The sequence below is a fragment of the Conger conger genome, chromosome 7 (assembly GCF_963514075.1).
Source record: "Conger conger chromosome 7, fConCon1.1, whole genome shotgun sequence".
Classification (NCBI taxonomy): Eukaryota; Metazoa; Chordata; class Actinopteri; order Anguilliformes; family Congridae; genus Conger; species Conger conger.
The window spans coordinates 18,816,286-18,843,162 of NC_083766.1; the positions used below are offsets into that span (position 1 = coordinate 18,816,286).

The following is a 26,877-nucleotide window of genomic DNA, read 5'->3' on the forward strand; positions in this document are numbered from 1 at the left end:
AGGTGCTGACGCCTCAGAGGACCCAGGGCTAAGAGACTTCCACACAAACAACCAGCAGCCTTTTTAAATACACCCTGGCTGTCAGACCCTGGTTAGTGCCTCCACAACCTGGCTCCTGGCCCTCACAGTAAATGCTGAGTTTGAGGCCACAGCTGTTAACAACAACAGGGATGATGGGGGTGGGCCCTTGGTGGCAGAAAAAATAATGAGCCGGTCATCTTAAATCCCCTCAGCCTCCCACTCAAGCCTTCAGGATACGACCAGAAAAGCGCAGCATAATACTCTATATGCGACAGTGAAGATTTGCCTTCCTGGCTCACTCTGGCGCATTTACAGAAATGTTATTAATGTGCATTGTCCTGATTAATAACATCTACAGAAATGCTATTTGTATTAATAGCATTTTAAGAAAATTAATTTGTATTGTCCAGATTTTTTGACAAAATGAAACTGAGTAAACACTAAACACATTTTAAAATTATTATTTCATTTATTTAATGAAAACTTATCAAACACCCATAACACCCCAATGAAAAAAGTAAGTTAAGTTATTCAATCAACAAATTAAACAAATATATTTGATAGTTAGATTCAGCTGATTGAACACAGCCAGCCCTGCTGAATCTAAACTTCACTCACATTATTGAACCTTACCACCAGAGTGAAGTAGTCACAACAAAGTGTCTAGAACCACACTATACCATGATCAATGGAAATTCCAGAATAGATGAGAAAAAAGGGTTGTTGAAATGTATCAATCTTTAAATGGTTACAAAATCCATTCTAAGGCTCTGGGAGTCCACCTAACCACAGAGAGAGATGGAGATCAACAACATTTCTCCAACATTTCTCTAAGAGTGCAGCGACAGCTCATCCAGGAAGTCATAAAAGATCCCAGAAAAAATCCAAAGAATGGCCTCTCTAGCCTCAGATAAGGTCAGTGGTCATGAGACTGGGCAAAATTGCGATTCATGGGAGAGTATCCAGGCAGAAAGCACAGCTAACCCTCAGAAACATCAATGCTGATCACATTTGCAAAAAAGCAACTGGATCATCCGCAAGCCATTTTGGATAATTGCATATGGACAGATGCATGAAATGGTTTGAGGAGGGACAAACCACAAACAGGTGACAGGGTGCTGGGCGCTCACGGCTCATCAACGCACAAGGGCAACAAAGGCTGTCGTCTTGTCTGAAGCGACAGAAGGGATGGAAAAGCAGATTGGCTGGAAAGCAGCAGAGAGTAGAGATCAGCTTCTAGTGCCTCATGTGCCCATGGTAAACCCTGTCCACTGTCGAAGGTGCCAACAATAAATAGGCACAGAGGAGATGCAACAGGACAGGCAAGGCAGGAAATTGCATGGAGCCCCAAGCTTTGAAGGGGCCCCCGATGGGAGGGGGGCAGGTGGTCATAATGTTTTAGCTCATTGGTGTACTTATATATGACCATATAGAGATACTGTAGCTATCAAATTATATGAAGCATTTGATTACAGTTATTGCTGCTAAAAGTGATGTAACCAGTTAAGTTTAAGGGGATGTTAAGGGGGATGTTCTAAGTCTGGACTTTGGCTGGGCCACTCAAGGACTTGTCCCGAAGCCACTCCAGCATTGTCTTGGCCGTATGCTTTAGGTCATTGTCTCATGAGACCAGAGAATCTCTTTCCTCATTCTCTCAGAATCCTTTAAATTCCACTCCAACTGAGCTGTCATATGCCTTTCACTCAAGAGTAACTTCCGTCTAGCTACTCTACCATAAAGGCCTGATTGATGGAGTGTTGCTGAGATGGTCATCTTTCCGGCAGATTCTCCCATCTGTGCAGAGGATTTCTGAAGCTCTGTTTGGAGCGACTGTTGGGTTCTTGGTAATTCCCTCCCTGACCAAGGCCCTTCTTGCCCAGTTACTCAGTTTGGCCGGTTGGCCAACTCTAGGAAGAGTCCTGGTGGCAAGTCTGTGCGTGATGGTCTACAGAGAGTTCCTTGGACTTGCTCTGTTTCACACTGACGTGCAGCGTGAATTGTGGGACGTTATATACACAGGTGTGTGCCTTTTTAAACCATGTGCAACCAATTAAATTAGCCACAGATGGCAATTTTATCCATTTAAAAAACACAATAAAGTGTACAAAAACTGAATGGGTCTGAATATTTTTAGCATAAAAAAAATCGCCATGAAATTATCCTGATGTAGATTTACAACCTGAAATTATTCTTCAAACCTGATTACATACCACTAAGAGTACGCATAGCCCTGTTTTCAAACTGAAAGATTCTGAAAGACCCCTTTGGTGCATTTACACACACACACACACACACACACACACACACAGAGTATACCCCCTTATGTAGAGGTTAATTTTATACATGAAATTCTACAATACTGTTTTACCTCCTGTGCACTAGGTCCCAGTAAAGCCTTAAATCTTAACATTCCTTTCAGCCAGGTGTCTGGGGAGGGCATCGTCCTACATACTAGCACTTACAAAGCAGGACTTACCTGTTTATAGCCCCTCACTCTGACAACTCTAATCCCACTTCCCCGTCCCCTGGCTCGTCTGTGAGCCACAGAATGTGCAGCGATCATGCTTATTAAGTTAATTTTCCAGACACTGGACACGGTCATTTGGCGAACCGTTCAACCTAATTGGTATTTCCCGATCCCCCGGCCTTAAGGAGCCCAGGCCACGGCGGCCCGCTGAAAATAATCATCTTCCCAGGGGGAGGCCTGAACAGCACAATGACCACAGAGCTGTTACCTCAAGCGCTAAATGTATACTTTTAGCAAGCAGTTAGCATGTGCAATACTCTTGATCCTGCTCCACAGTTTTGCAGTTTGTGCTTCTGTGACCCCCCCCCCCCCACGCGAGTCAAAGACCTTACACAGACTGGTCTTCCTCTGATGAGAAAAGTAAGAGAGTCAGCTGATGAAGCAACCAGCTCAGATAAGGCTGTAGAGAGGGGGAAGCACTGCAGTGAGAGAGTGGCGGAGCGGGTGGGAGAGTGACAGGCGCGAGGCGATTAGGCGGAGCTCTGAGCAGGGGAGCGAAGGGCCCGGTGAGGTCAGGAGCGGGCTCTCAGGGCACCGCCAGAAATGCTCAGAGCAGGAGGAAACGGGATTACCAGGTCCACCTTAACAAGCCGTGCTTCATTCGCCTGGAAGTCTGCCTTTCTCGCTTAGCTTCTCGGGCTATCACATGGACAATCAGATGTGCTCCAATAATTTCAACATCCTGAAGGCTTGGAGAGGGTAGGGCATATGAGAGAAGAACAGTTTTGGTAGGACACATCGCTTCTGACTCCTGTGTACACACACACACACACACACACACACACACACACACACACGGGTATAGCAGGCCTAATGCCTCATGGAACTGTTAAGACAGGTCCCAACTATTGTCTGATGGAATTTGTTTGCCTCAAGCCAATTTACTGCACAGCACCATTATCACACCTGAAATGTTATTTGATCACACTTCAGGCCTTGACCGTTGGCTGGCTCCAAATGAGCGCAATCAATACACAGGTCCCAGATGAGCATGCTGTCGCACATTCAGACACTAGTGGTCATATGACCGCATGTGCTCACCCTACATGCACGCACCCACAGACAAAAGCCTTTCCGACACAGCAAAGTCACAAACATTCTGAACTATATATAGCTGGCGGTGAGCGTAAGCGCATTCCCATGCATTTGGGCACACACACACACACACACACACACACACACACACACACACACACACACACACACACACACACACACACACACAGGCATGTGGCACAAATGGTCCATCAAGCCTGATGCTTCTGGACAACACTGCCTCTGGAATTTCTGTAACGATGAATATTCATTCCGGGCTCGCAACAGGGATGCGAGACACCGGGTTGACATTGCTGTAGCTCTTGGTGTAGACACCAAGGTCCCGGAGTTGTGAGAACGTCACGCCACGGCCATGGGGTATCAGTCCAGTAACTCTGACCTTCCTGACATCAGCGTAATTAATGTGGCTAGGTTGTCATACAAGGTCGAACATAAGCTCTGAAAACCAAAGCAGAGGGCATCTGTGAAGGAGGGGCAAACGAACACATACAAGCATGTATTCTGGGTGACTGCACACCGAGGACCCCCCCCCCCCCCCCCCCGCTCCTAACAGGCCCAGAAGATACCCAATACCAGCTGAAAATACCAAAATGGCAGCCATATCAGGCACATGAAACACAAACAGCTCAGCTTAAGTGGGGCTGTATTCTGTTGAAGCCATGAGGCACATCACCTTCTTGAGCACCAACTCCAGCCCCTAAAATCAGAAGAGCAATTATGGGAAGACTTCTGGGCAGATAAAAGCAGGATCCTGCATTAGCTCAATTACTACATTACTTCAAAGACCACATTCTCTTTGGTGTGCATTTCACCGGTGAAATAACGTTTGACCTCCAGATCTGATGCAATTAGCCTTATTGTTATGTACAATCAAAACCATAATCAGTGAACAACATAAGGGGCATTTCTAAGATGCTATGTAATCCTTAATCAGGCGTTCAAATCCCACATGAAGGCTATTTACTGTTCTTGGCCAACTCTGCTTCCACAGTATACATGAATAATAGCTGCCACTTTCTCATAGGCTGGTGAGAAGTGACCTCTTGCTCAGACTGTTGGCTGGGTAGGTATCTACAGACCTAGCCTAGTGGACTGTCCAAACAACCGACCCCCCAGAGTGTTACCCTTGGCAGAAGCCCATTAGCCTCCTCCTTTCATTAACACTTTTACAGATAAACAACACAATTAGCTCCCACTCTGGCTTTAATAAGAACAGCTTGAAAAAGTTTAGAAATACTGTTCTGAAAATAATAGTGTGCTCTGGCAATTACGCCCCAGTTTGGTTCTCTCTATTTTCTTGGTACATAATTAAAGGATGTCTTAACGGCTCCCCCAGGAGTCCTGCTGTGTTCAATTACAGTTATAAAACCAACAAGCCGCACAATCTCCAACACTTTCATCAAGCATGGTGACATTACGCTGCTGAGGACATTCATCGTTTGCTGTGAGTGGACGCCAAAGGCAGCCATTTTGGGCTTATTCCCCAAGAATGGAACAGCCAGCTGTGACGTAAGGTGGTAACCAAAATAATGAGAGAAATCCCTATGTTAAACATAGTGTTGTATACTTGGTTGGCGCCATGAGAAAGAGGTCCCCACTGCACCAAGATCACTGTAACCCACATCGGGGAAGACATTATGAGTTACACTGAATACCAGGTAGCAGGCAGACACTAGCGTGAAGTAATGCTTCTCAGCCTGTGGTGTGAACTCGGGGATATGAGTGGTGAACCACGGGAGCAGGATGACCGGGGGGGGACACAGAATCAGGGGCCACCCACCAGGTGCCCTGAGAGAGAAGAGAACTGTGCAGGGTAGGTTAGCCATCTTCCCTGGCAGCCCCTGGCTGTGTAAATGGGTCAGTGCCGTCCATGTGAGGACAAAGTTTGGGGAACGCAGCCCCAGCCTTGCTTCTCTTCGCTCCGATACACATCGAGCGAACGGCTCCGAGCGCCGGCAGCCGCCTTCACGATCGTGAGTTTGATCCCTTTCCAAGCCTGCTACAAAAGACGGCAAACACAGAGAGAAGCAGTGGCGTGCCTACGCCCCGTTCCTTTCGAAAGAGGTCTCGGGTTTAATTTACCGCTGCGTGGAAAGAGTGCGAGCAGCAATCATCAATTTGCGAAAAAGCAGAGGACTGTAGAGCTCTCCGCTTGACGATACGCTCACTGGCTCTAAATAACTTGTTGTAGTATTCTCCCTCCAACGTTCCCCTGCTGCACTATGAATAACTCATAAGCCTTTCCATTCATGCCTTTCCGTAGAGCGGCACTGCCCCAGGGCTGCTAACGCAGCTGCCCCTGGGGTGAAGGGCAAAAAGGCTCTCATTTTTTAACCTTTCTGCTAATGCGAGATGAAAACCTCTGGCCAAAACTCATCCGGACAGCAGGAAACAAAGCAAGGCCAGAAGGACCAGTGAGAAGAAACCCCCCCCCCCCCCGCCAAAATCCCTTCCATGAGATCACATGACCTAAAATCAGTGTCACACTCAACAAGACATGTTAAGAAGGAACACTCCCCAAAAATTGGATAATGGTTATGTTGGCAGATTTTTAAATTTATGAGCGTGTCAAAATTTTTCGATCAAGTGCACTCCATAGGCATCGTGTAGCTAGCTACAACAGGTAACGGTCATTTCTCCCCGGTGATGGATAGTTAACACATAGAGGTATTTCAACTTAATTATAAATGTTCCAAGATACTGTATGTTGCAGTGGCAGATGTTAAAATACAAACTGTTAAAAAAAAAAAAAAAAAAGTTTTTTTTAGTACATTGTGCAAGTGAGCCCTGCTCACACACAGTGCAGACAGAATCAGAGACAAGCCTACATCTTGCTTAATTCTGCTAGTAGAGTTGCTCCTTGGCGATGGAGAGTTAACATATCAAGCCTGTGCTGGAAATGGTCCTGCTCACTGCTCCTTCACTGCGGTCACTTGGACTGAATGGATACGGATGCTCCAAGCCCGACCACTGACGCCGATCTCTACACATCTATAATCAGACTGGCTATCACAGCTGCAGTTTCGCCAAGAACCAACCGCTGGGACACAGGGTTTTTTTATTTCGTTTTTATATTAGAAATATGGCTGAATTTAACCCATTCAATAATAACAATAATATTTTAGGACAGAAAACAGAGATTGTGCACAACATCAGAAAAAAATGAAGAGATCATTTGATTATGTTCACTTAAGTTACAAAAGGGCCACTGTGAAACAGAAGACACTCCCCCTTATCCAGGGAAAGTTATTGTAAAACTTCAAATAGTATTTTTACTTACAAACACATACATATGCATACATAAATCCACATACAGTACATGGACATACACACATTTATTACAAATCTCAGAGGCAAATAGTACAGAGGCAAATAAATAAATGATGGGTCTTTGTCCCAAACATAATGAAGGGCAATGTGCACACATAATTACTTTAATACCTTAAGGGTTAAGCATTACCTCAGACAGGCATCTAACATGCATCCTTTAACCATCATACAGGACGCCTAAATGAGTTGCTGATGATGAAAGGTCTTAGTTTTTAACACATGCGGCGGCTAACAGCGGCTCTGTTCCCTTCAGCAGACTGATTGGTTCATTCGGAGGCACACGCTGTTTGGCGAACGCCGAGGGGAGCCGGGCGCTAATGACGACGCCCGGCGGGGTAAAGCGAGGCTGGCGCTGTAGGACGGCGGACCCAGAACAGAGAGAGCTCCCCGCCGCTCCCACAGCGACCGCGGTCATTAGCCTCAACCGGGCTGACGTCTCATCAACAGGCAGGATTGGAAAAGAGAATAAATGGGCCATTTTAAATGCTAGCTGTGACGTTTCCTTTGCGACGGGCAGAGCGCATATTTATCTTCTGTTGTTTTGCCAATTTGTGCCTGCCATTACGAGAAAGAAAAGAATACTGAACTAGTGTATGAAGCAGTCATTTACATGAATGTGTGGCAGTAATAACATCCAGGACTCAAGGCCTGTGTTCAATATGTCAAATCAAATGAAATTTTACAGAAAGCAATTAGAGCATTACTATGCAGTCATACATGTACACAGTAGAAGCTTATGTATATCATAAATAGTATATAATGATTAGTTACATTAAACTTCACTCAGAGGGTTGTGATCTCAGTTGGCTGCTGAGTGAAAGAAAAAGAAAAGCCAAAAGACTGTCCTCCAAGGCTTCAGCATTAGGTCCCGGAATGGGAGTGTTTATGCTCTGTTCTCATAAAAGAGTGACTGTGTGCATGGTGACCCTGAGGAATGTACTTTACATGGGGTGAGACAGCCGAGTGACAAACACAAACACAGTTACTGTACAATGTTGACCGGCGACAGCTGGAGGCCAAACTGCAGTCACTCTGTCATTTCTCTTTCTCATAGACACTCCATTACAGGGGCTTAGCTAGGCGTTGAGGTTTGGGGAGGCTAAGCCCCCATAAGAGGAAAACAGTTGAGATATTGTCTACTTTTGTGTTTACGGAATCTAGCTTTGACCCTAACTAGCTGATGTTCAAATTTCACCACCGAAACAATGCAATTGCTTCATTCTGCATCATCACATTATAAATAATAAACACTTACATTGGACAGCAACAGGCATTCTTCCCAGCATATCTTTGCATATCAGAAAAGAGGACAATAGCCTGCTGCTTTCAAAGAAAGTAGCCTACCACAGATCATTTAATTAATAGGTTTTGCAATAAATTCTATGCACATGTTTGACAGAGGCTATTGTCATTTTTTTTTTTAAAGAGTGAGTAACCATGAAGTAGGAAGGTTTGTCAATTTGACAGTGTACAGTGGCTTACATGCTACTTATTACAGGCAGTAATGGCTTGGATATTGAATTCATAAAAACTGTGTTCGTGTTTGATTGTGAAAGTGGGGAAGTGAAAGCGGCTAGTTTTCCTTTAACATTTCTGTAGTTTGGGACAAGGTGCTGCACATCTAGCGCAGCTGCAATGTAAGGAGTCTCTCACATATTGGGGTGGATGTGTCCCCTGTGGAAATGACTCATATTCTCATGTTATAGATTCGGTAATGCATACGAGTTGGGGAGCCGTCACACTTTTTTAATTAAATTAAATTAAAAAGCCTACATTTTCAATGTGGAGCTGAATAGGCTATAGGGGGGTTAAAGCCTCCCCAAAATGGCTCTAACTGGTTGGCCACACGAGTGATTGGTGAGTGTGTGTGATGGGATCATACCTGGCTGCTGCATAGACAGGTTGCCCCTGTTCCTGTTCATTGCCAGAAGGCACTAATTAACAGAGTGGCTCCCTCGTCACAAGGTGTTAAATCCCTCTTGGCCTGCATGATTCACAGAAAACCCCCTGGAACTGTTCAGCTTCAGCGCCATTCAGCATCTACAGTAATCTACTGTACCTACTGCTTTTACAGTAAAAGCAAGATCAGCTATGGTATATAAACAGACTCAAATCTGAATCGTGACCTTGGTGTTGCATTAGTTTGAAAAACTGCTCAACCAACAGGCAAGGCAGCCTGTGATAATATAGCGCCAAGAAACATTGCTGATTCCTCCTACAGTGATGCATGCGCCCACACATTGGATTATATATGGGAGCAGTTTCCCCCGCTGATTATTTTGATTTTGTGGAGTATTAAAAGTAAAACAAATGAAGTCTAATTACAGTTAACACTATGAAAAGCTTCTGTAAATTGGTTTCAGAAACATAAATAGCTCTGTGGAAAAATAGGTCTGTCAGATCCGCTGTAAATCCGAATAAAACACAATCCAGAAGCAAGAACCTATAGCATGGCAGGTTGGAGCAGTTCTATGCCATATTTTGTCTAATTCAGTATACACTCAGAGAGCACTTTTTTTATTAGGTATTTTAGACTTATTAAGTCTTCTGCTGCTGTAGCCTATCCACTTGGAGGTTTGGCACGTAGCGTGCTCAGAGATGCTCTCCTGCATACCACTGTTGTAATGGGTGGTTATTTGTGTTACTGTCACATTCCTGTCAGCTTTGACCAGTCTGGCCCCACTCCACTGACCTCTCTCATTAACAAGGCGTTTCTGTCTGCAGAACTGCCACTCGCTAAATGTTTTTTTGTTTTTCGCATCATTGTCTGCAAACTGTTATGTGTGAAAATCCCAGGAGATCAGCAGTTTCTGAGATACTCAAACCACCCTGTCTGGCACAATCAATCATGCCATGGTCAGAATCCCTTAGATCACATTTTCTCCACATTCTGATGATTGATGTGAACATTAACTGAAGCTCCTGACCCATATCTGCATGATTTTATGCTTTACACTGCTGCCACATGATTGGCTGATTAGATAATTGCATGAATTAGGTGTTCCTAATAAAGTGTTCAGTGTAATATGGGATCTCACACATTCTGCATTTCCCCCCCACATACCTCTTAAAATGATGCTTAAGCAGTGCTCTGATTACGAGAGTCATTATTTTGCTCCCGTTCACCCATTTGTAGTGACACGGTAGTCGCAAAATTTGACATGGTATTAGCTGTATTTCTGGCAACAAGAACATTGATGGTGAGGTCGAAAAACAAGTGGCAGGTTTTGTTCAGTGGATCTGTAATCCAATCAGTACAAAGCCCACCCCCTTCATTAATAATGCAATAAATTTGGAGAGGAAACTCCAGAGTAAATTGCTGCTTTATTATAGCAAGCCAATTATCATGTTCCTGAAGTAAGTTACCACCTGCAGTAATAACACATTATTATCCTTTTCACGGTGAACATTGATAAATAATTAGGTAGTTTACATGCATTTACCTGCAGTTCCTCTTCCTAGTTTTTTGTGTTCTTGTATCGGAAGCCACAACAATGGACATGCATTATAGGCAAACCAGAAAAGTTTAATGGCCCACTTATCCAATTTCATGTCTGCTTAATTAAGGGTTTGTATTACAAGATTTGCAGGTGTGCCAGTTGAGCAAATGTAGACGCTCAATTTTTCGCATAATAAGTTTGCTTGTATACAGGATTTTTGGAAGAGCTGTGACACCCATCAGGTTTCCTCTGAAAAGCATTGAACAGAAAACTTTCCATCACTAATGTCTTCAAGCCTTTGTCTCTCTCTTTTTCCTGTGCTTTCGCTCCCTCACTCATCCACACACATGCCTGCATCCAATTTGACATCACATGATCCTGCACCCTGCACCCTGGACTGCTGTGGTGTGGCTAGCAGCAGCGACTCACTCAATACAGAAAATACAGTGTGTTCAGCACAGCTCATGTTAGATGTGTTGTCATGGAGAGAAATGGCTATTCTTAGCATTGCAGTTTCTCAGTCCAAGTGTAGCTTGCAGTTCCAGATGTCATTTTTAGTTTACCAAGCAAATGCAACAAGACTGCACAACCTTGTTTCTCTTCCTTCAACGGACTACCATATATTGCATGTTCCATAAAGTGATACGATGGCTCCAATTGACGATCTCCAATCACATCTACGACAGAGCTTCTAAGCAGGGGAGTCATTGCCAGATCCAGACAGATCCTGTACCACTCAAAAAACAAGACATGTCCTCCTGTAGTGACACAGGGCTTTCCCCAAGATCTCCCGACAACCAACTCAATAGCTCAGCTTCCTTTTTTTTTCTTTCAGTTTCTTCATTGGGCAATGAAGACGTGCATCTGGCAGTGCTGCAAAAAACAGAGGCCTAGATACACCTCACAACCTTGATGGGTATATGCGTGTTCCTGGTACTTTGACGTGGTTTCATCCCATCATGTGAACAATCCCTCTTTCCCTCTATGTCCCAGAACAGCAACACAGCCATGTCTGTGATGCTTATTGCTCCAGACTGTGTGAATTTAGCTTCAGGGATCTGAGAGAGATCCTTCTATATTTAGAATTCTCCTTCACTCTCTCCCCCTCCCCAAATCTCTGGACATCTTATTAAGGCTGCAGAGCACACACACACACACACACACACACACACACACGCACACGCACACGCACACACACATCGAAACAGATACAGTACACCCATACAAATCCACTATCTAAGCTTGAAATCCCAGATATTCTCCCAATATATTGATATTCTATAAGACAACTTATATACTTACATACGTATATTTAAGTGGAATAGTAGATCTTATCTTTGAAAATCAATAATTTGTAACTGTAAGAATGGTAGAATAAATATAAATTTAAATATAAGTTTTGGGAATCAATGCCCATATTAACACACTTTGGAAAATCATTCTCTGTTGATGACTATACTTGGCAAGCTTCCTGTCTTGTTATAATAACAGCAACAATCTGATTGTGCTCATTCTCACGTCTCATCAAGTTTATGCCGTGATTTTGCACACACTTTAAGACCACTTCATGAGGTACACCTGTACATTGCACTAGCTCGCTCGCTATTGCAATACTTAATCAGCCAATCATGTGGCGGAAACTCAATGCATAAAAGCATGCATACATGGTCAAAGGTTCAGTTGTTGTTCAGACGATAATTACCAGTAATGCATCTCATGTGGTTCATTGTGTCCTCATTACTGCCCACAGTATTAATGTTATTAAATTCATAAAGCATGAATTGTCTTCTATATATGAATACCATAAAACGTATAACTTTCCTTTATGTCTGAATGTTAATGAAACTCCTATTTTGGGAACATCAGTGTAAAGCAGACAATAGAAGTTTATGTTCAATATCACATAGTCCATTTACTGAAAGAAATGTTAGTTAACTGCTAAAGGAGGAAACCAGTGGTGTGAAAAGTAATGTGTTGAATAAAATAATCTGTTAAGACAAATAAGCAATATTGACCCTAATGATCTGATCAAACAAGAGTAAACCTGAGCACTGTAAGGAATTAGCACTGTACCTACTTACCATTGCCTCTTAATCAATCTGCCAAGTACAGAATGTTTCTGTACTGAGCAGTACAGAAACAGTACTTTCTGTGCATGGGGAATTTTTGGATTTAATTAACAGCAAGTAAAACTGCAAACTCATGACACCATTCAACTGAATGAGAGCCGGTGCCACTGCTGTCAAAACACACATCACAACCTGAGCGATATGTCCGTCTGAAATCCACAAGGGAACCAGAATAAACACAGAAACGCCAGCAGGCACACACACGTGGCACGGCGACAACGTTAACGTATGCCTCCGTGTAATTAGCCCCTTCTTATCTCTCAGTACCGGCGCTAATGCTATAGATATAGGCTGTCTGTCATTTTAGCGGGGAGTGGCGGCCAAGGCGAGACTGGCCCTGGTTTTGTGCTGGTTAAATGAGCTGTAGGAGCGAGAGCCTGGAGGGAGATAATCCTGTTAACGTCATCGTCCCCAGTGAGCGGAGAAGGCCGCCTGTCAGCTGAGTTTAAAGCGCCCGTGACAATGAGAGACTGAGAACGCCCTGTCACTCTCCTATTTTGGAGAAGAGAGCTTGCCAGGGCAGAATTCACCTGGAACAGCCCCCCCCCCCCTCCAATCAGCACAATTAAACATTCTTATATCACCACTCATAAATCCCCTTGTTTATTAACACTGCCCAGGCCTTATCTGGTCCTTTCTAGCCTACTCTAATCCCCTTCATAATTTTACAAACTTTAATTAGTTTGTGTCCAGAATAACTGTTAATCCTCATCACACTTTTAACAGGAGCGTAAGGCTGAGGCCAGGTTAACGCGCTGCATAACCTTTAACATTACCAATCCCAATCGCCTCATACTGTACTTACAGTACATGCCACTAAACACATTATTGCTTCCTAGACTGTCCTCAAATAAAAACTCCACTGCATATTATTCCATCTCGTTGATTAGTCAGACGGGTGATTTATCATGACAATACAAACCCTTGCCCTTTCCATGCACTTGGCGAGTTGCCTGTGGAGGTGTGGGCACTGCCCCTCTCAATTTATTTTTCAATGTAGGTAATCAGATTTAACTTTAACTAGCCATTGCAAAGCATGACTCATATAAGCTATGCAAGTGGACTCTGAGATTTCTTAAGTGATGGGACATGATGGTACGGTAATAGATTGTATTTTTGCTCTCCAGTTTTACAATCTGGCACAAGGGCCAAATTGGCATTTAACGGTGATCTGGGTGCAGAGCTCCTGCCAGGAAAATGCCTAGAAATCACAGTGAAAATGTAATGAAATGCTAATCAGCATTCGGTCTTTATCAATTCCATCTGCTACAAAAAGTTGCACCCCGTGCCCCCGCTCCCGCCCCCTCCCACGCGGTGCCCGGCGATCTTGGCGGAGTGTCTAATGAGAACAGGAAGGGCAGCGGAATGGAGTCACATGGCCGGGGGGGTTAGCGCGATCTCTGTTTACACTCGGGGACATGCTGCGATGCGCGCAGAGGAGCCGGGGGTACGGAGCTGTCAGCGAATGAGCAGCCTGCCGACCTATTTCTGAACGCGGTCCCCGGCGGAGGCCCGGGCATCTAAAATTAAATCCCGTCTCAGGCGTAATGATCAATCCCGCGGGACGCATCATCATCATCAAAAGCTGGTGTTCCGCGGCTGCCCACTCGGGGCTCTGGGGGCGGCCCTCTGTGTAACCGGCGGGGCGGGAGTACGGAGTCCCTCCGCAGTGCCCTCCTTCCGTCCTTCGCTCGCGGACACAAACGCGCCGTCAAAACACGGGCATGCGGGATGAAGAAGCCTCTAAACTGCAGCCAGTTCTCCTCTCTCAGAAGAATACTTTGACTTGCATCTGCAGAGGCTGAATCTCCAATCGCTGGCCTTAGTTAGCATTAGGTACCTTGGCCTGCCCGGACGTTCTGCCTAGCCCATGACACCTGTGCTCTCTGTGCTATAGGGGCAAGTAGCTACAGAGAAGAAGATGATTGCCACATCACGCTCACAACAAGCAAACAAGAAACCATGGTACAGAGCACAGGGTCCTCAGGTGGGGCTAGACTGCTTCATGGTCATTCTGTAGACTTTGCCCAGGTGTGTGGGAATGCACACAGACACGTGTCTACAGATATGCAACAACAAACTGCATGGCTGGAAATGGTTTTGCTATCCATGAAATGCATTTTAATACTGTGAAAATGTATTCAATGCTAATCCACAACCTTAAAAGAACATGTAATCCTACACCTACACATTCTCTGAAAGTGTTTCTCTGATCTAAACTATTCAATAAATAAGGGAATTGAGGGATCCAAGTAACTATGTTGTTGACAAAAACTCCAAATTAAAAAGGACTATCATCTAATAGAAGCATTCTGGCTCCCACTTAAACAAAGACATTTGTGTGTGAACACAATACTTCCAGAGCAGGTAAACAGACATGGGTTTATTCGTGTTGTTGGCTCCTCTGAAGATTTGGGGCACCCCCAGGACAATTTATTATCGCAATAATTTTCCCTTTCAAAAGGTCATGGCCTCTGCACTGTGCATTCCGTCAATCGCATTGCGACAGACAGGAAGTATTCTGAGAGTGACTGCTGTTTACCGAACTGCACAGCTGTCCTATGCCTGTCCAAAGACTGGACACGTAAAGGAAGGCTTCACCAAGCCTAGTCACCATTATTCACTTCAAGTTCAATTTCTCAGTTTGTTAATATTGAGAAAATTGATGAAGATTTGTTTCAATCAGAATGGAATAAAAATGTACGGGGAGAAGGCTGGGTAGAAGGAACAGAGGTAGAGAAACAGGCCCAACTCATGCTGGGAAGCAGAGATCAGTGAACGGCAGTGATGATCAGTCAAACTAAGGACAGAGTAATCCACATGAGCCAGCAGGGTCGGTGCTGCAACGCTGGACAGAACAGGTCTATTTCACGGAGGGACTCGCACCTCATATGATAACATAACAGTCTTCCGGAGATTAGAGATGGGATTTCAACATCAGACTCAGGCATCTGAAGCTTTAAGGGCAGCGATTTGCTACAGTATCGAATGAACAGAGCTGAGCACAGCCCCGTCAAAATGGCTGTCATCTTCTCACCTTCCTTGCATGATATGACTTTGTAAGGCACACTAAGCTTGAAAGGAGCAAAATGAGACCTGTCACCTGTGAAAATGTCCTTCACAGTTCAACTTTTCAGCTTCTCAGTATAGCACATCTGACACATTTGACAAAAAGCTTCTTATCACATTGCCTCAATGTTCCCAAGACAAACCTAAAATTCTAATTTAAACAAACACTGGTCATGCCAGATTAACGTTCCAGAAATAGATGTTTAAAAAAAACAAAAACTGTTTGAACTGTTAATTGCAATAGATTTGCAAATGTAGTCACAGGGTGACTGGTGCGAACGGACTATAAGGCTCTAAAGAGCACTTTATGCTAGGAATTTTATTGTTTTCATTGGTTATATTATATGCACTTTGTCTTAATAATAATAATGATAATATCATTAGTGTGGGAGTCATGGCATACGACTGTTGATGTGATAGGGAAAACTCCAGCGTGACAGTGTAACCGCCGGGAGCAGAGCGGAAGAGACAGGGCCGCAGCAGGAGAGACAGGGCCGCAGCAGAAGAGACGGGCCGCAGTAGAAGAGACAGGGCCACAGCAGGATTTACGGGGCCGCAGTAGGAGAGACGGGGCCGCAGCAGGAGAGACAGGGCCGCAGCAGAAGAGACAGGGCCACAGCAGAAGAGACAGGGCCGCAGGAGAATAGACAGGGCCGCAGCAGTAGAGACAGGGCCGCAGGAGAATAGACAAGGCCGCAGGAGAATAGACAGGGCCGCAGCAGTAGAGACAGAGCCGCAGGAGAATAGACAGGGCCACAGGAGAATAGACAGGGCCGCAGCAGTAGAGACAGGGCCGCAGGAGAATAGACAGGGCCGCAGCAGAAGAGACGGGCCGCAGCAGAAGAGACAGGGCCGCAGCAGGAGAGACGGGGCCGCAGCAGAAGAGACAGGGCCGCAGCAGAAGAGACAGGGCTGCAGGAGAATAGACAGGGCCACAGCAGTAGAGACAGGGCCGCAGGAGAATAGACAGGGCTGCAGGAGAATAGACAGGGCCGCAGCAGTAGAGACAGGGCCGCAGGAGAATAGACAGGGCCGCAGGAGAATAGACAGGGCCGCAGGAGAATAGACAGGGCCGCAGCAGAAGAGATAGGGCCGCAGCAGAAGAGACAGGGCCGCAGGAGAACAGACGGGGCCGCAGCAGTAGAGACAGGGCCGCAGCAGTAGAGACAGGGCCGCAGGAGAATAGACAGGGCCGCAGTAGGAGAGACGGGGCTGCAGCAGGAGAGACAGGGCCGCAGCAGTAGAGATGGCTCACAATGCAGAGCAATGGCTTTTTGAAGCACAGCACAGTCCGTACCACAGACCCAGCAGATACCCAACAGATTCCTCAAAAAAAATCCCTTAACCATCAGTGCCAAGCAGTGTACAGGCAAAAGGGATATCATGTTTTTCTCGACTGGCTCTGCACATGGAATTATTCCAAGCATGTCTCGTGCTTAGTAGTTCATGCTTAGTCAGCCCAAGACGTTATGAATTTGTTGCCTCATTCACCAGGCTGTTAATATAGATCTCCTACACCTGGGCAGGTATTTTCTAACTCTAATCCTTAATGGACCACCAAAATAACTAAATCCTGTAGCTGGTGCCAGCAGTAATTTTAGAACATACTTGCAGGGTGTTTCCATTATAGCAGTTCCAGTTCAATTACACATGAAAGCAACGCTTTCTGTTCTTCGTGAGGCATTTATTAAACTGGGGCATGCACTTTATTTCTTGTTCCTCTCCACTACATTTCTAATAGTGGTAAAAACTTTCTGTAAAAGATAGTGTGAAGCAGTGAACAAACCATTTAATCCTCTAAAAGGGGAAATTAACCAAGGGCACTTATTATCAGAGAGAAAGTGTGACCCCTTCTTTTAGATACTTCTATCTAATACCATTACTATTAATTTAAAAAAAACCTAATTCTATATCATTTCAGAGGTTGCAAATATACCCAATCTACATATGGCATATTGACAAAGATTTAAGAACTGAGGACATACTTACAAAACTTCAAGTGCATACAAACCTTCTGCATGAACACAATCAAACACATCATACTATATGCATACCTGCATTCAAAACTACCGTCTACTATCTCTCCTTCCTTTTCTATCCAAATCCATTGAACGAGCCGCCTCCAACCAACTCTCTTCCTTCCTCTCTCAGAATAACCTGCTGGACCCCCACCAGTCCGGCTTCAGACCTGGCCACTCGACGAAGACTGCACTCCTCTCTGTCAACGAGTCCCTTCAGGCTGCACGAGCAACCTCTCTCTCCTCTGTCCTGATCCTTCTTGACCTCTCTGCGGCGTTCAACACGGTCAACCACTCCATCCTCTTAGCCTCCCTGGCATCTACAGGGATCTGTGGCACAGTCTTAGAGTGGATCCAATCTTATCTCTCTGGCCGGTCCTCCCAGGTGTCCTGGGCTGGAGGAGTGTCAACCCCTCGCCCCCTTGTTACAGGAGTCCCCCAGGGCTCAGTCCTCGGACCCCTCCTCTTCTCCATCTACACAAGATCCCTAGGCCCCGTTATCTCTGCTCATGGCATCTCCTATCATTGTTATGCCGATGACACCCAACTCTTTCTCTCCTTCCCCCTTCCCTCCTTCCCCCCATCAGACACACAGGTGATCTTCATCCCTGCTTTAACCTCTCCCTTCTCTGATTTCTCCATCTCACTAGGGGATACCACAGTGACCTCATCCCCTAGTGCAAGAAACCTTGGAGTGGTGATGGACAACAGGCTATCCTTCTCCAAGAACATCGCTACGGTGACCCGGGCGTGCAGGTTCTTCCTGTACAACATCCGGAGAATCCGACCCTTTCTCACCACCTACTCCACTCAGCTCCTTGTTCAAGCAATGCTCCTGTCCCGCCTGGACTATTGCAATTCTCTGCTGGCTGGCCTTCCAGCATCTGCCATCATACCCCTACAACTCATCCAGAATGCTGCAGCCCGTCTGGTATTCAATGTTCCCAAACATTCACGTCACCCCCCTCCTCAGCAACCTCCACTGGCTGCCTGTTATCAAATTTAAAGCTTTGGTGCTCGCATACCAGGCAGTTAAAGGATCAGCCCCTGTGTATATTCAATCCCTTATCAAGACCTATACACCAACAATACCCCTCCGTTCTGCCACTTCGTGCCGTCTGGCGCCTCCCCCTCGCCACACCTGCACTTCACGCTCACGACTGCTGTCTGTCCTGGTCCCACGGTGGTGGAATGACCTCCCGGTGAATGTGAGAACGGCAGAGTCTCTGACCTCCTTCAAGTGCAGACTGAAGACTGATCTCTTCAGGCTACACCTTTCCCTCCCCAACTCACAATCACTGTGATTAGCCTTAGACCGTAATGGTACTTATGTATAGATATCGTTACTTGTATAGGTATTGTTGTTTTTATTGGCTGTTGTTGTATTCTAGCTACCAACAGTGGTATGCTAGTTTGAAAGCTGATTGTACTCTTCAAGGGTTCTGAATTTCTGTATGTTTACACTAGGACTCGGAACTGTACTGTCCTCTCAGGTCTACTTTTGCACTTGTTCTTGTGATTGATTTGCACTTTGTTGTACGTCGCTCTGGATAAGAGCGTCTGCTAAATGCCACGTAATGTAATGTAATGTAATGTAATATAGTAAAGGAGCACGAGTACATGGCAACACAGATACAGTGACAGTACAGCTTTCAGGCACAAAACACAATCACATCAGGATGTAATTAGGGCACTTTAAGGGGGATAAAAGCCTTACAGAGTGTTGAGCAAGTCGGGCTGTTGAAGGAGGAGAGAGGGTCGTAGGGAAGGAGAGTGCTGGCCTGGAGCGAGGGAGATTCTGAGCCAAGGGTCTGACCTACAGGTGGGACAGAACACAAAAAGGAAGGGCAGAAAGAACATATCAAACACCCAATCCACACTAGACTGCAGGAAGCTAACACCCTGCTTGCCCAACCCATTATCACTGTCCCAAAATAAAAGGTGAGGCAAAGTGGGAATCTTGTCATTTTAAGTCACTTTTGTGTCAATTGTTTGTACCCTATGTAGAGAAAGTGCCGGAAAGACAGGTGGCTTTCCATCCCCTCAAGGCTACGCAGTCAGTAGCAATCAGCCAGGTTGAAAGGGCAACAACGGGTGCCCTGAAGCCCAACTTAATATGACACAACCTCTCTGCCACAGAAACCAAACCCATAAAAAACAGTCAAAATAAGCCTCAAGGTAGCCTAGTCTGCCAACTGCCACTAAAACCTAGCCTGTTCACTAAATAAACTCAAATATGACCGGTCCAAATTCAGAAACACATTTTTGTAATTCTATTTAAAATGCATATTAAAGGACTATCCATTAACTGTGTCAACTGCAGAGGGAAGCCAAGCTGACTCTCCCCTTTTCTACCCAGCAGGTCAATGCCAGGTGAGGGAATTCAGCTGGAGTCCCTGCCCTGCACACTGGTGGCCTTTTTAAGAACAGATGTGGCCGTCCTTTCCCACTCATTAACTACTTTGGATTGCCAGGAAATACATATCAAATCGCACTTAAAACTGGTTTTACCTTGTCAGCTATACTAACAGCAGTTTGTTTCTGGTGAAAATGTTGTAATAGTTCACATTCCTTTCTGTTTAGAGTGCATGCACATGTACATAAAAGCTGACTAAATGTCTAAAAAACAATCACCTGCAAGAGACCGGTAACAAGGTCTTATTCCTTTGAATCCTTCACTGCTCAACTGGACTAATAATTATACTAAATTCGTAATAAGCATGTGTTCATCGCTGTCCCTGCTTGATGACTCATTGCAACAAGAGATAAAGAACATTTTTAGCTGCGGGAATGTCAAATCGTAATCCAAAAACTGGCATGCTCAAACCCATTTATACAAAAGTGTGGCTACACCGTCCCCCTACCACTTTCAAAAATTACAGGCGCAAGCACACCGACTTGCATTCCCTTTTCACTCATAAACACATACCGGGTTGAGCTTTGGCTCATGCTATTTTTAATACTTTCCCTCCCGTCCGACTCAAGTACACCTGCTGATTTAGAATGCATGCACTGCAGTGAGCTGGGGGTGTGCGAGTTGGGAAACTAAGAATGACTTTCTGCCCTTCTAGATTAGGTTCTGGGAGCCCTGTTGGGCTCCTTTGTTAGCCAGCATTCAGTTTTCCATTTAAGCAGTCTATCAAACAATTAAATTGCCTCGCCTGGTTCTTAGTGCTTTGTTTAATGACCAGATGGTTCTGTTAAACCTCCATCAGTGTTCTTTCAAACAGCTGACAGACACCACTGTATACACTGTTCTCACCAGCATGCAGACATACTGTATATTGTCAAGTCACTATTCTTGAAGTAAGAATCATTTGCAAAGCTTAACCCTATAACCCTGATGATCGAGGTTAAGCCAATATGATATGTATATCAGCCAGTCGAAAGTTCAGAATGACATTTCTGGAGCTGAACATGAATGTATCATTTTTTGCACTAATAACTAAAGAACTACAGAACGGAAGAACTGAAATGAATGACGTCTTGAACAGGTTAGCAGTCACTTCTAATTTTCAAAAGAATTCTGTAAGAAATCACACATACAACCAACACTTTTAATGTATTTACAACAGTTTTCTGATGGAAATGAATAAAACTGGGCCTATGTTCAACAAGTCCACAGGCAAGAAGATAAATGTACACACAACCCCCGATAATGACACAAAACTTAAGCATTTATAGCACATTTGTATAGCCCATGTATGCCTGTTTATTAAAGAATCATCATATTTTGTACAATACCTAATCTACCATGCCTTCCACTCTGTCCAACGTGTATGTGAATTAAACACGACTCGCCGGGGTTTCTTTAGCAACCCTGTCTCCTTCGTCTCCATGGCAATCGTTACCCAGTTTACATCCCGACAGGCAGCGCGATGGTTACAGAGACACGCAGGAGCAAATTGTATGCAAATTGCGCAGTAGAGGCCAGAAATAAATGCTGTGCCATGTGCGTCCACGTCATCGTCTGGTTTATAAAACATTGGTGCCGTCGGAATACATTATTAAAGAATTACACAATAGGTTACAGACTTAACTTCGGACACCCGTAAACGAAAATGAAAAAAATAATAATAATAATCAACAGGGTGTAAGTGACACGTCCGTGCCTTATTGTGTAAACGTTAAAGCGACAGTACTCCCAATTGATCTTCAAATGACAAATAAACAGAAGCTTCACTGTTGTTTTATTCTCTCACTGTACTATTAATAATTGCGTAGGCTTTGGCTTTTGTTTTGTTTCAGTTCAGTTCCAATGGCTGTAACACGCACTACGTTGGAGACTGATGGGGTTTTACACATTCAGTCATTTACGCATGGTTAACAAAGAAAGCGGGTGTCCTCCACAGCCCGGTTTCTACCAGGAACCCCCATCTCGTGGTGCGGACAGCACTGTGCTTAAACCGCAGCACTGTCGTAACCAAACGTTTTCTATTGGGGTCGGGTTTTTTTTTTTTATTCCAGTAGAGGAAAATAAGACCGATGCATAGAGCGCACGGTCGCTTTAAGGAAGCAAGCTTTGTTGTAAGGTTCGTCTCTTACCCTTAGAAGCATCCTTTTCTTCTTTAGGCTTCGCCACTTTTCCGCTCATAGATCCCAGTTTGGATGTGTAATTCCCAATTAAGACTAGAAACAAAATCCTTCTATGGTTTACAAACTGCGTCTTCGGAGAAATCCTCGGAAAATCCCTCCTAATGTAGCGGATTTTGAGATAAGGGCACTGTGAGACGAAATAAAGAAAAGAGCGAAATTAGCGTTAGATCTTGCAATTTATTCGAAACAAAGAAAGACGTTATGAATGTGTGTACCCAATTCTTACCATTCAGCCTCAACTCGATTTAGACTATAAATGCCTATCCACCCGATAGTGCAAGTAAATGCGTGAAAATAAACAGCGCAACAGACCTCACAAAAAAAATCATTTCCAAACGTGCCGTTTGCAGTAGGTGGTTATACTCGTCGAAGACATTCACTGCAGGAGCAAGATAAAAGATATCACGTAGAATGTCTGCACTAAAAAAAAACTCTTTAAAGACCACCGGTGTCAGCAACGTTGCTGTTAATACGGATGAAACTGCTCCTTTGTGCATTCGATTACTATTCTTACCTTATCTCATCCACGCTTTCCGCTACATTAATGCACATTGATACGAAAACACTCATCCACGAAGATTTCCGTTGGCCCTGTACACAAACACGACGTTTCCGCGCTTATAAAAATACAGAAATATTTTAAATGATAGGGGGAAAAAAAAGAAAAATAGCAGCACTCCCAATGTGTAGGCTATCTATCGTTTGACGTCAGACGAGAAACGAATATGGAATTAAACTAAAACAACCCTGGCCCTCGGGAACATCCTTCTCGAACTACGGAGGGCTATTGGCAAGTGTCTGCACTCTGGAGCACGCTCTACCAGATTACGATGTGCGAAGACTATTCCTAATCACATGAACTATTCGCAGCTGCCTATCATACAGGCATGAAATAACAATAAAGGACAATATTCACACAGCATTTCATTTAATGTGGATACAGGTGGCCTTTAAGTGCCAATATTAAGCAACTATGCTACGAACATAGTATCAATTATTCATACTCCCCTCCCCCATTTCATCAAACATCTTACGTGGGGTTGTAACTATAACTGCAAGCAAGTATTACGAGCCTATAGAAAGTGGCAAGATTATATTGATTTACATTTTTGTAAACGCAAATTGTAGGCGACTGATAGTAAAAGACTCGACTTTCCGCGCTGGTTATACCGTTTAAGGCTCACTGTTCTATTTTGTTGATGATGATTTGTTGCGTTTTTTAAATAGGTAATTCATTTGGTTGTAGCCTACATTATGCACCACGAAACGAGGTAAGAAACACAGCATTAATTCACTAAACCAGTCCCGCCATACGTAGAATCAAAGTTCCTTAAAAACATTTCATTGACTATAAATCAACTAAATGATATTATTTCATATGTATCTCTACGCTTATTATAACACTTAAATGTGAAACTTCACAACAAGAATTTCAGTTTATATATCAAAAGTTGCGTTTCCAGAATAAAGCCAATAATTGCACTCACAGTCACCAAAAGACAATGTACAGAGCACTTGAACCCCAGAGAGCTATATAATTAGCTACTCATAAACAAATATATTGTGTTCTCATTAATGGCCAAGTGCGCAATTCTCTCACCTGAGAGCGATGTAGGAGAGAAAGCAAAAAGCAGTCGCGAGTAGACAGTCTCTCTGTTGGCCTTGTGAACAATAGGTAACCAAAGTCCTGTCTGAATTTTCTGAAATCTTCTAAACGCATAACCTATAGCTTACACATCTCCGCTGAAAAGTACTAAAACTTCATAATGATTCGCCAAAATTACTCTCAGCTGCGTTAAAAAGAAGGTTAAACGTAACTTTGTAAACTTTCACTGCGCTGTCGTTTTTTATCTTAATGTCATTTTATGTTACCTTGTCTTCGAACTCACAAAAGATTATTGTATAGCGGTGCAATGAAATGCAAACGACATTTAACTGCATAGATCCCAGACGGAATCCCGATGTTATGCAAACCAGACAGATGTAGCCATGAAGTTGCCGTTTTGCCTTCTCTGTCCACACATAGGAAGTCGCGACTGACGCCATTCATTGGACCATTACAGACGCAGCCTATCAGACAGCGTGAGCTGAAGTTGAAGCTCTCTGTTTTGCTTTTAACGAGCATTCAATTTACATTAGCCGATTTAATTGTATACAGACAGTATCAGAAGATTACCATGGAAGCTAATAATAAAGTAATAAATCAAGATACTTCCTATGCTACTTCGACGTTGACATTAGATGACTCAATTGCTTTCATTAAATGACTTATGTCTGCAATAAGCCCTTCACAAATTGCAACACACTTCAACATGCTGAATATTTTGTCCCTATATATTTAAGGTTGCAGGTTTAGCCATGATAGTGTGTGTGGGTACTTTGTAGCGGTTAGCACGGTGGACCTCAGACGACATCTCCGTTAAACGTAGTCAGTCCACGAAAACTTCCGTGGGTGTATGGAAAACGGCCCTCGATTTATGGAAAACGGTTCTCAATAGAAGGAAAACATCCTTGATCAATGGAAAAGTCCCTGGGTCTTTGGAAAAAGTATCTCTGTCATTAAAAAAACGTCCCTTCGATCTCAGATGCTAATGATGCTGTATAATACTAATGATGCATTTTGTAATGATGCTGATGAAATAATACCCCATGTATTTTGGGAATGTACATAAATAGTAAAAATTGATTGTTTTTTATTGAAAATTGAATGTGCTATTCTGTGTTTCAAACTATTATATGGTAAACACGAACAAAATGTGTATGTTATTAAACTTCTTTTAATTGTAACTGAATATCATATCATGGATTTATATCCATAACTTTTTGTGATATTCTGTATGTATTTGTTGTTTCAATAAAAAATAGTTTTGAAGGATTGCAAACAGTCCTCCACAAAGGAAAAAAAGCAGTGAGTTAAGCTAACCACATGTGGATATCAACTTTAAATTTCACAAAGTTTGTTTTGTCTGGATACATCTGTGCAGTGCCTTATTTCTGACAAGACATTTTCTTGATGAAACCCATGTGTTTCTCTCTAACTATACCAGTATATAAATTATCCCAAAAGAAAACTGCACCAGGTTTAGAAACTCACAATTTTTATGACTATTTGTAAAACATGGGTTGCTGGCTTTTGCACTTAAAGGCCCACATGCATCAGAGTTCCCTTCCTATATTTGGATCTAAAAGCCCACAAAACAAAAACAAAAAAGTCCCTAAACTTGCTGAGAGAGGTCACATGTTTCTTGTGATGGGCTACTGTATTTTAGCTAATTCAGCACCACGGAGAGCATCAACAGCAAAAGTATTTTAATCTTCAAAAACGAAAACTTCTGTTTTTCAATGGACGCACTCGATGTTATATGAACAATGATAGAAAAACAAGGCTTGCATAGACCTATGATATCTGATTCCCCCACTGGCCGACGCATTGCTTTTAGGCCGCATTGTCCAGGCCTTTTGGAGAGTTTGGACATACCTGTTTGTGGCAGGGTGATATTCTTGAGAAAGTCCTCAAACTCCTTGGAGGTGAATGGTTGGCCATTGTCACTTACCAGCTCGTTTGGCAGGTCGAATGATGCCCAGAGGTGTCTCAGGGGGTCGATTGTTTTCTCTGCAGTGGTCATCTTGGTAGGGAAACTTTATTCCACTTGCACACCACTGATAAGTGTTGCTTATCAATCTCTGCATCGTCCACATGTATGTGATCCCATGGCGAACTTGCCCAGGCTCATGGATGTAGGTCAGAGTTATGCACTGTCTCATAAGGTTTACTCTGGCTGATGAACTGTTGGATGTCCTGGTCCAATCCAGGCTAACAGAGGTATCTTGCCAGTGTCTTCTTTCTCATGATACCTGTGTGTCCCTCATGTAAGTCTGATAGCACGCATTTCCTGTACTTTGGATGTATTACCACTCTTGAGCCATCCAGGCAGTGTAAGGTCAAAGACATTTACTAGCACCAGATCTCGTCTTGTCTCAGTACATTGTCTGTGGCACAGATGGGCAGCTCATCAATGTACGAGACTTGAAACACTGCTCCCTCCTCTTCCCCATTCAAAGTTTCGCATGGCAGTCGAGACAACGCATAAGCATTTGTGAGAGCTGACGAGTGTCTGTATTCATTATGCCACAAGAATTAGAGCCCAGCACTGCCTGCTGAGCAAAACCAATGCAGGAATGGCTGAAATTGTGTGAGTGGATATGACGCTCAAAAATCAACACAAACCCTAATGTCCACTTGCATGTGACTATTTGTCTGCCACCCCTGCCCTTCCCCCTTTTTAAGAGCCAATATCTCCAGAACGACAAATCCAAAGAGGCAAATGTTTTGGATGTCTATGGAATATGTAAGGAACATTTAAACAAAGTTTGAGCAAAATTGGAGTGGTCACTCCCACACCCCCTACAGGTTGATTTCTCATAGAATAACCTATAGCAATGGTGACAAACGCAAGTCCTGGAGGGCCAGAGTGTGTCGTCTTTTTAACCAATCCAGAACTTAGACTTAACACCCTGATAACCGACAGACACTGCAGCCGTCCAAGACTGGACTCGGACTCTTGTGACCAATATTATTCCTATCCCAAATGAAAATACATCCTCACTAGTGAAGAAGGACAACTGTATCATTCAAAGGAACTAGATTGTGAAGAGGCTGTCTTTAACTGAGAACACAATTATGCTGTGAG

At 44.0% G+C, this 26,877-nt stretch overlaps 1 protein-coding gene across 3 annotated transcripts in view; it reads right to left on the reverse strand.

Annotated features, from left to right (window-relative positions):
* Nucleotides 1–24,143, reverse strand: part of LOC133133775 (fibroblast growth factor 13) — a 111,892-nt gene extending 87,749 nt beyond the window's left edge. The window contains exons 1-3 of one of the 3 annotated variants that reach the window (XM_061249972.1): nucleotides 23,787–24,143; nucleotides 22,136–22,313; nucleotides 19,308–19,406 (exon numbers count right to left, since the gene is read on the reverse strand). In XM_061249972.1, the coding sequence (XP_061105956.1) occupies nucleotides 19,308–19,406; nucleotides 22,136–22,313; nucleotides 23,787–23,906 (397 nt within the window). In that variant the 5' untranslated portion in view covers nucleotides 23,907–24,143. The other 2 variants (XM_061249974.1, XM_061249973.1) reach the window with 2 other exon arrangements.
* Nucleotides 24,144–26,877: the final 2,734 nt, after the last annotated feature.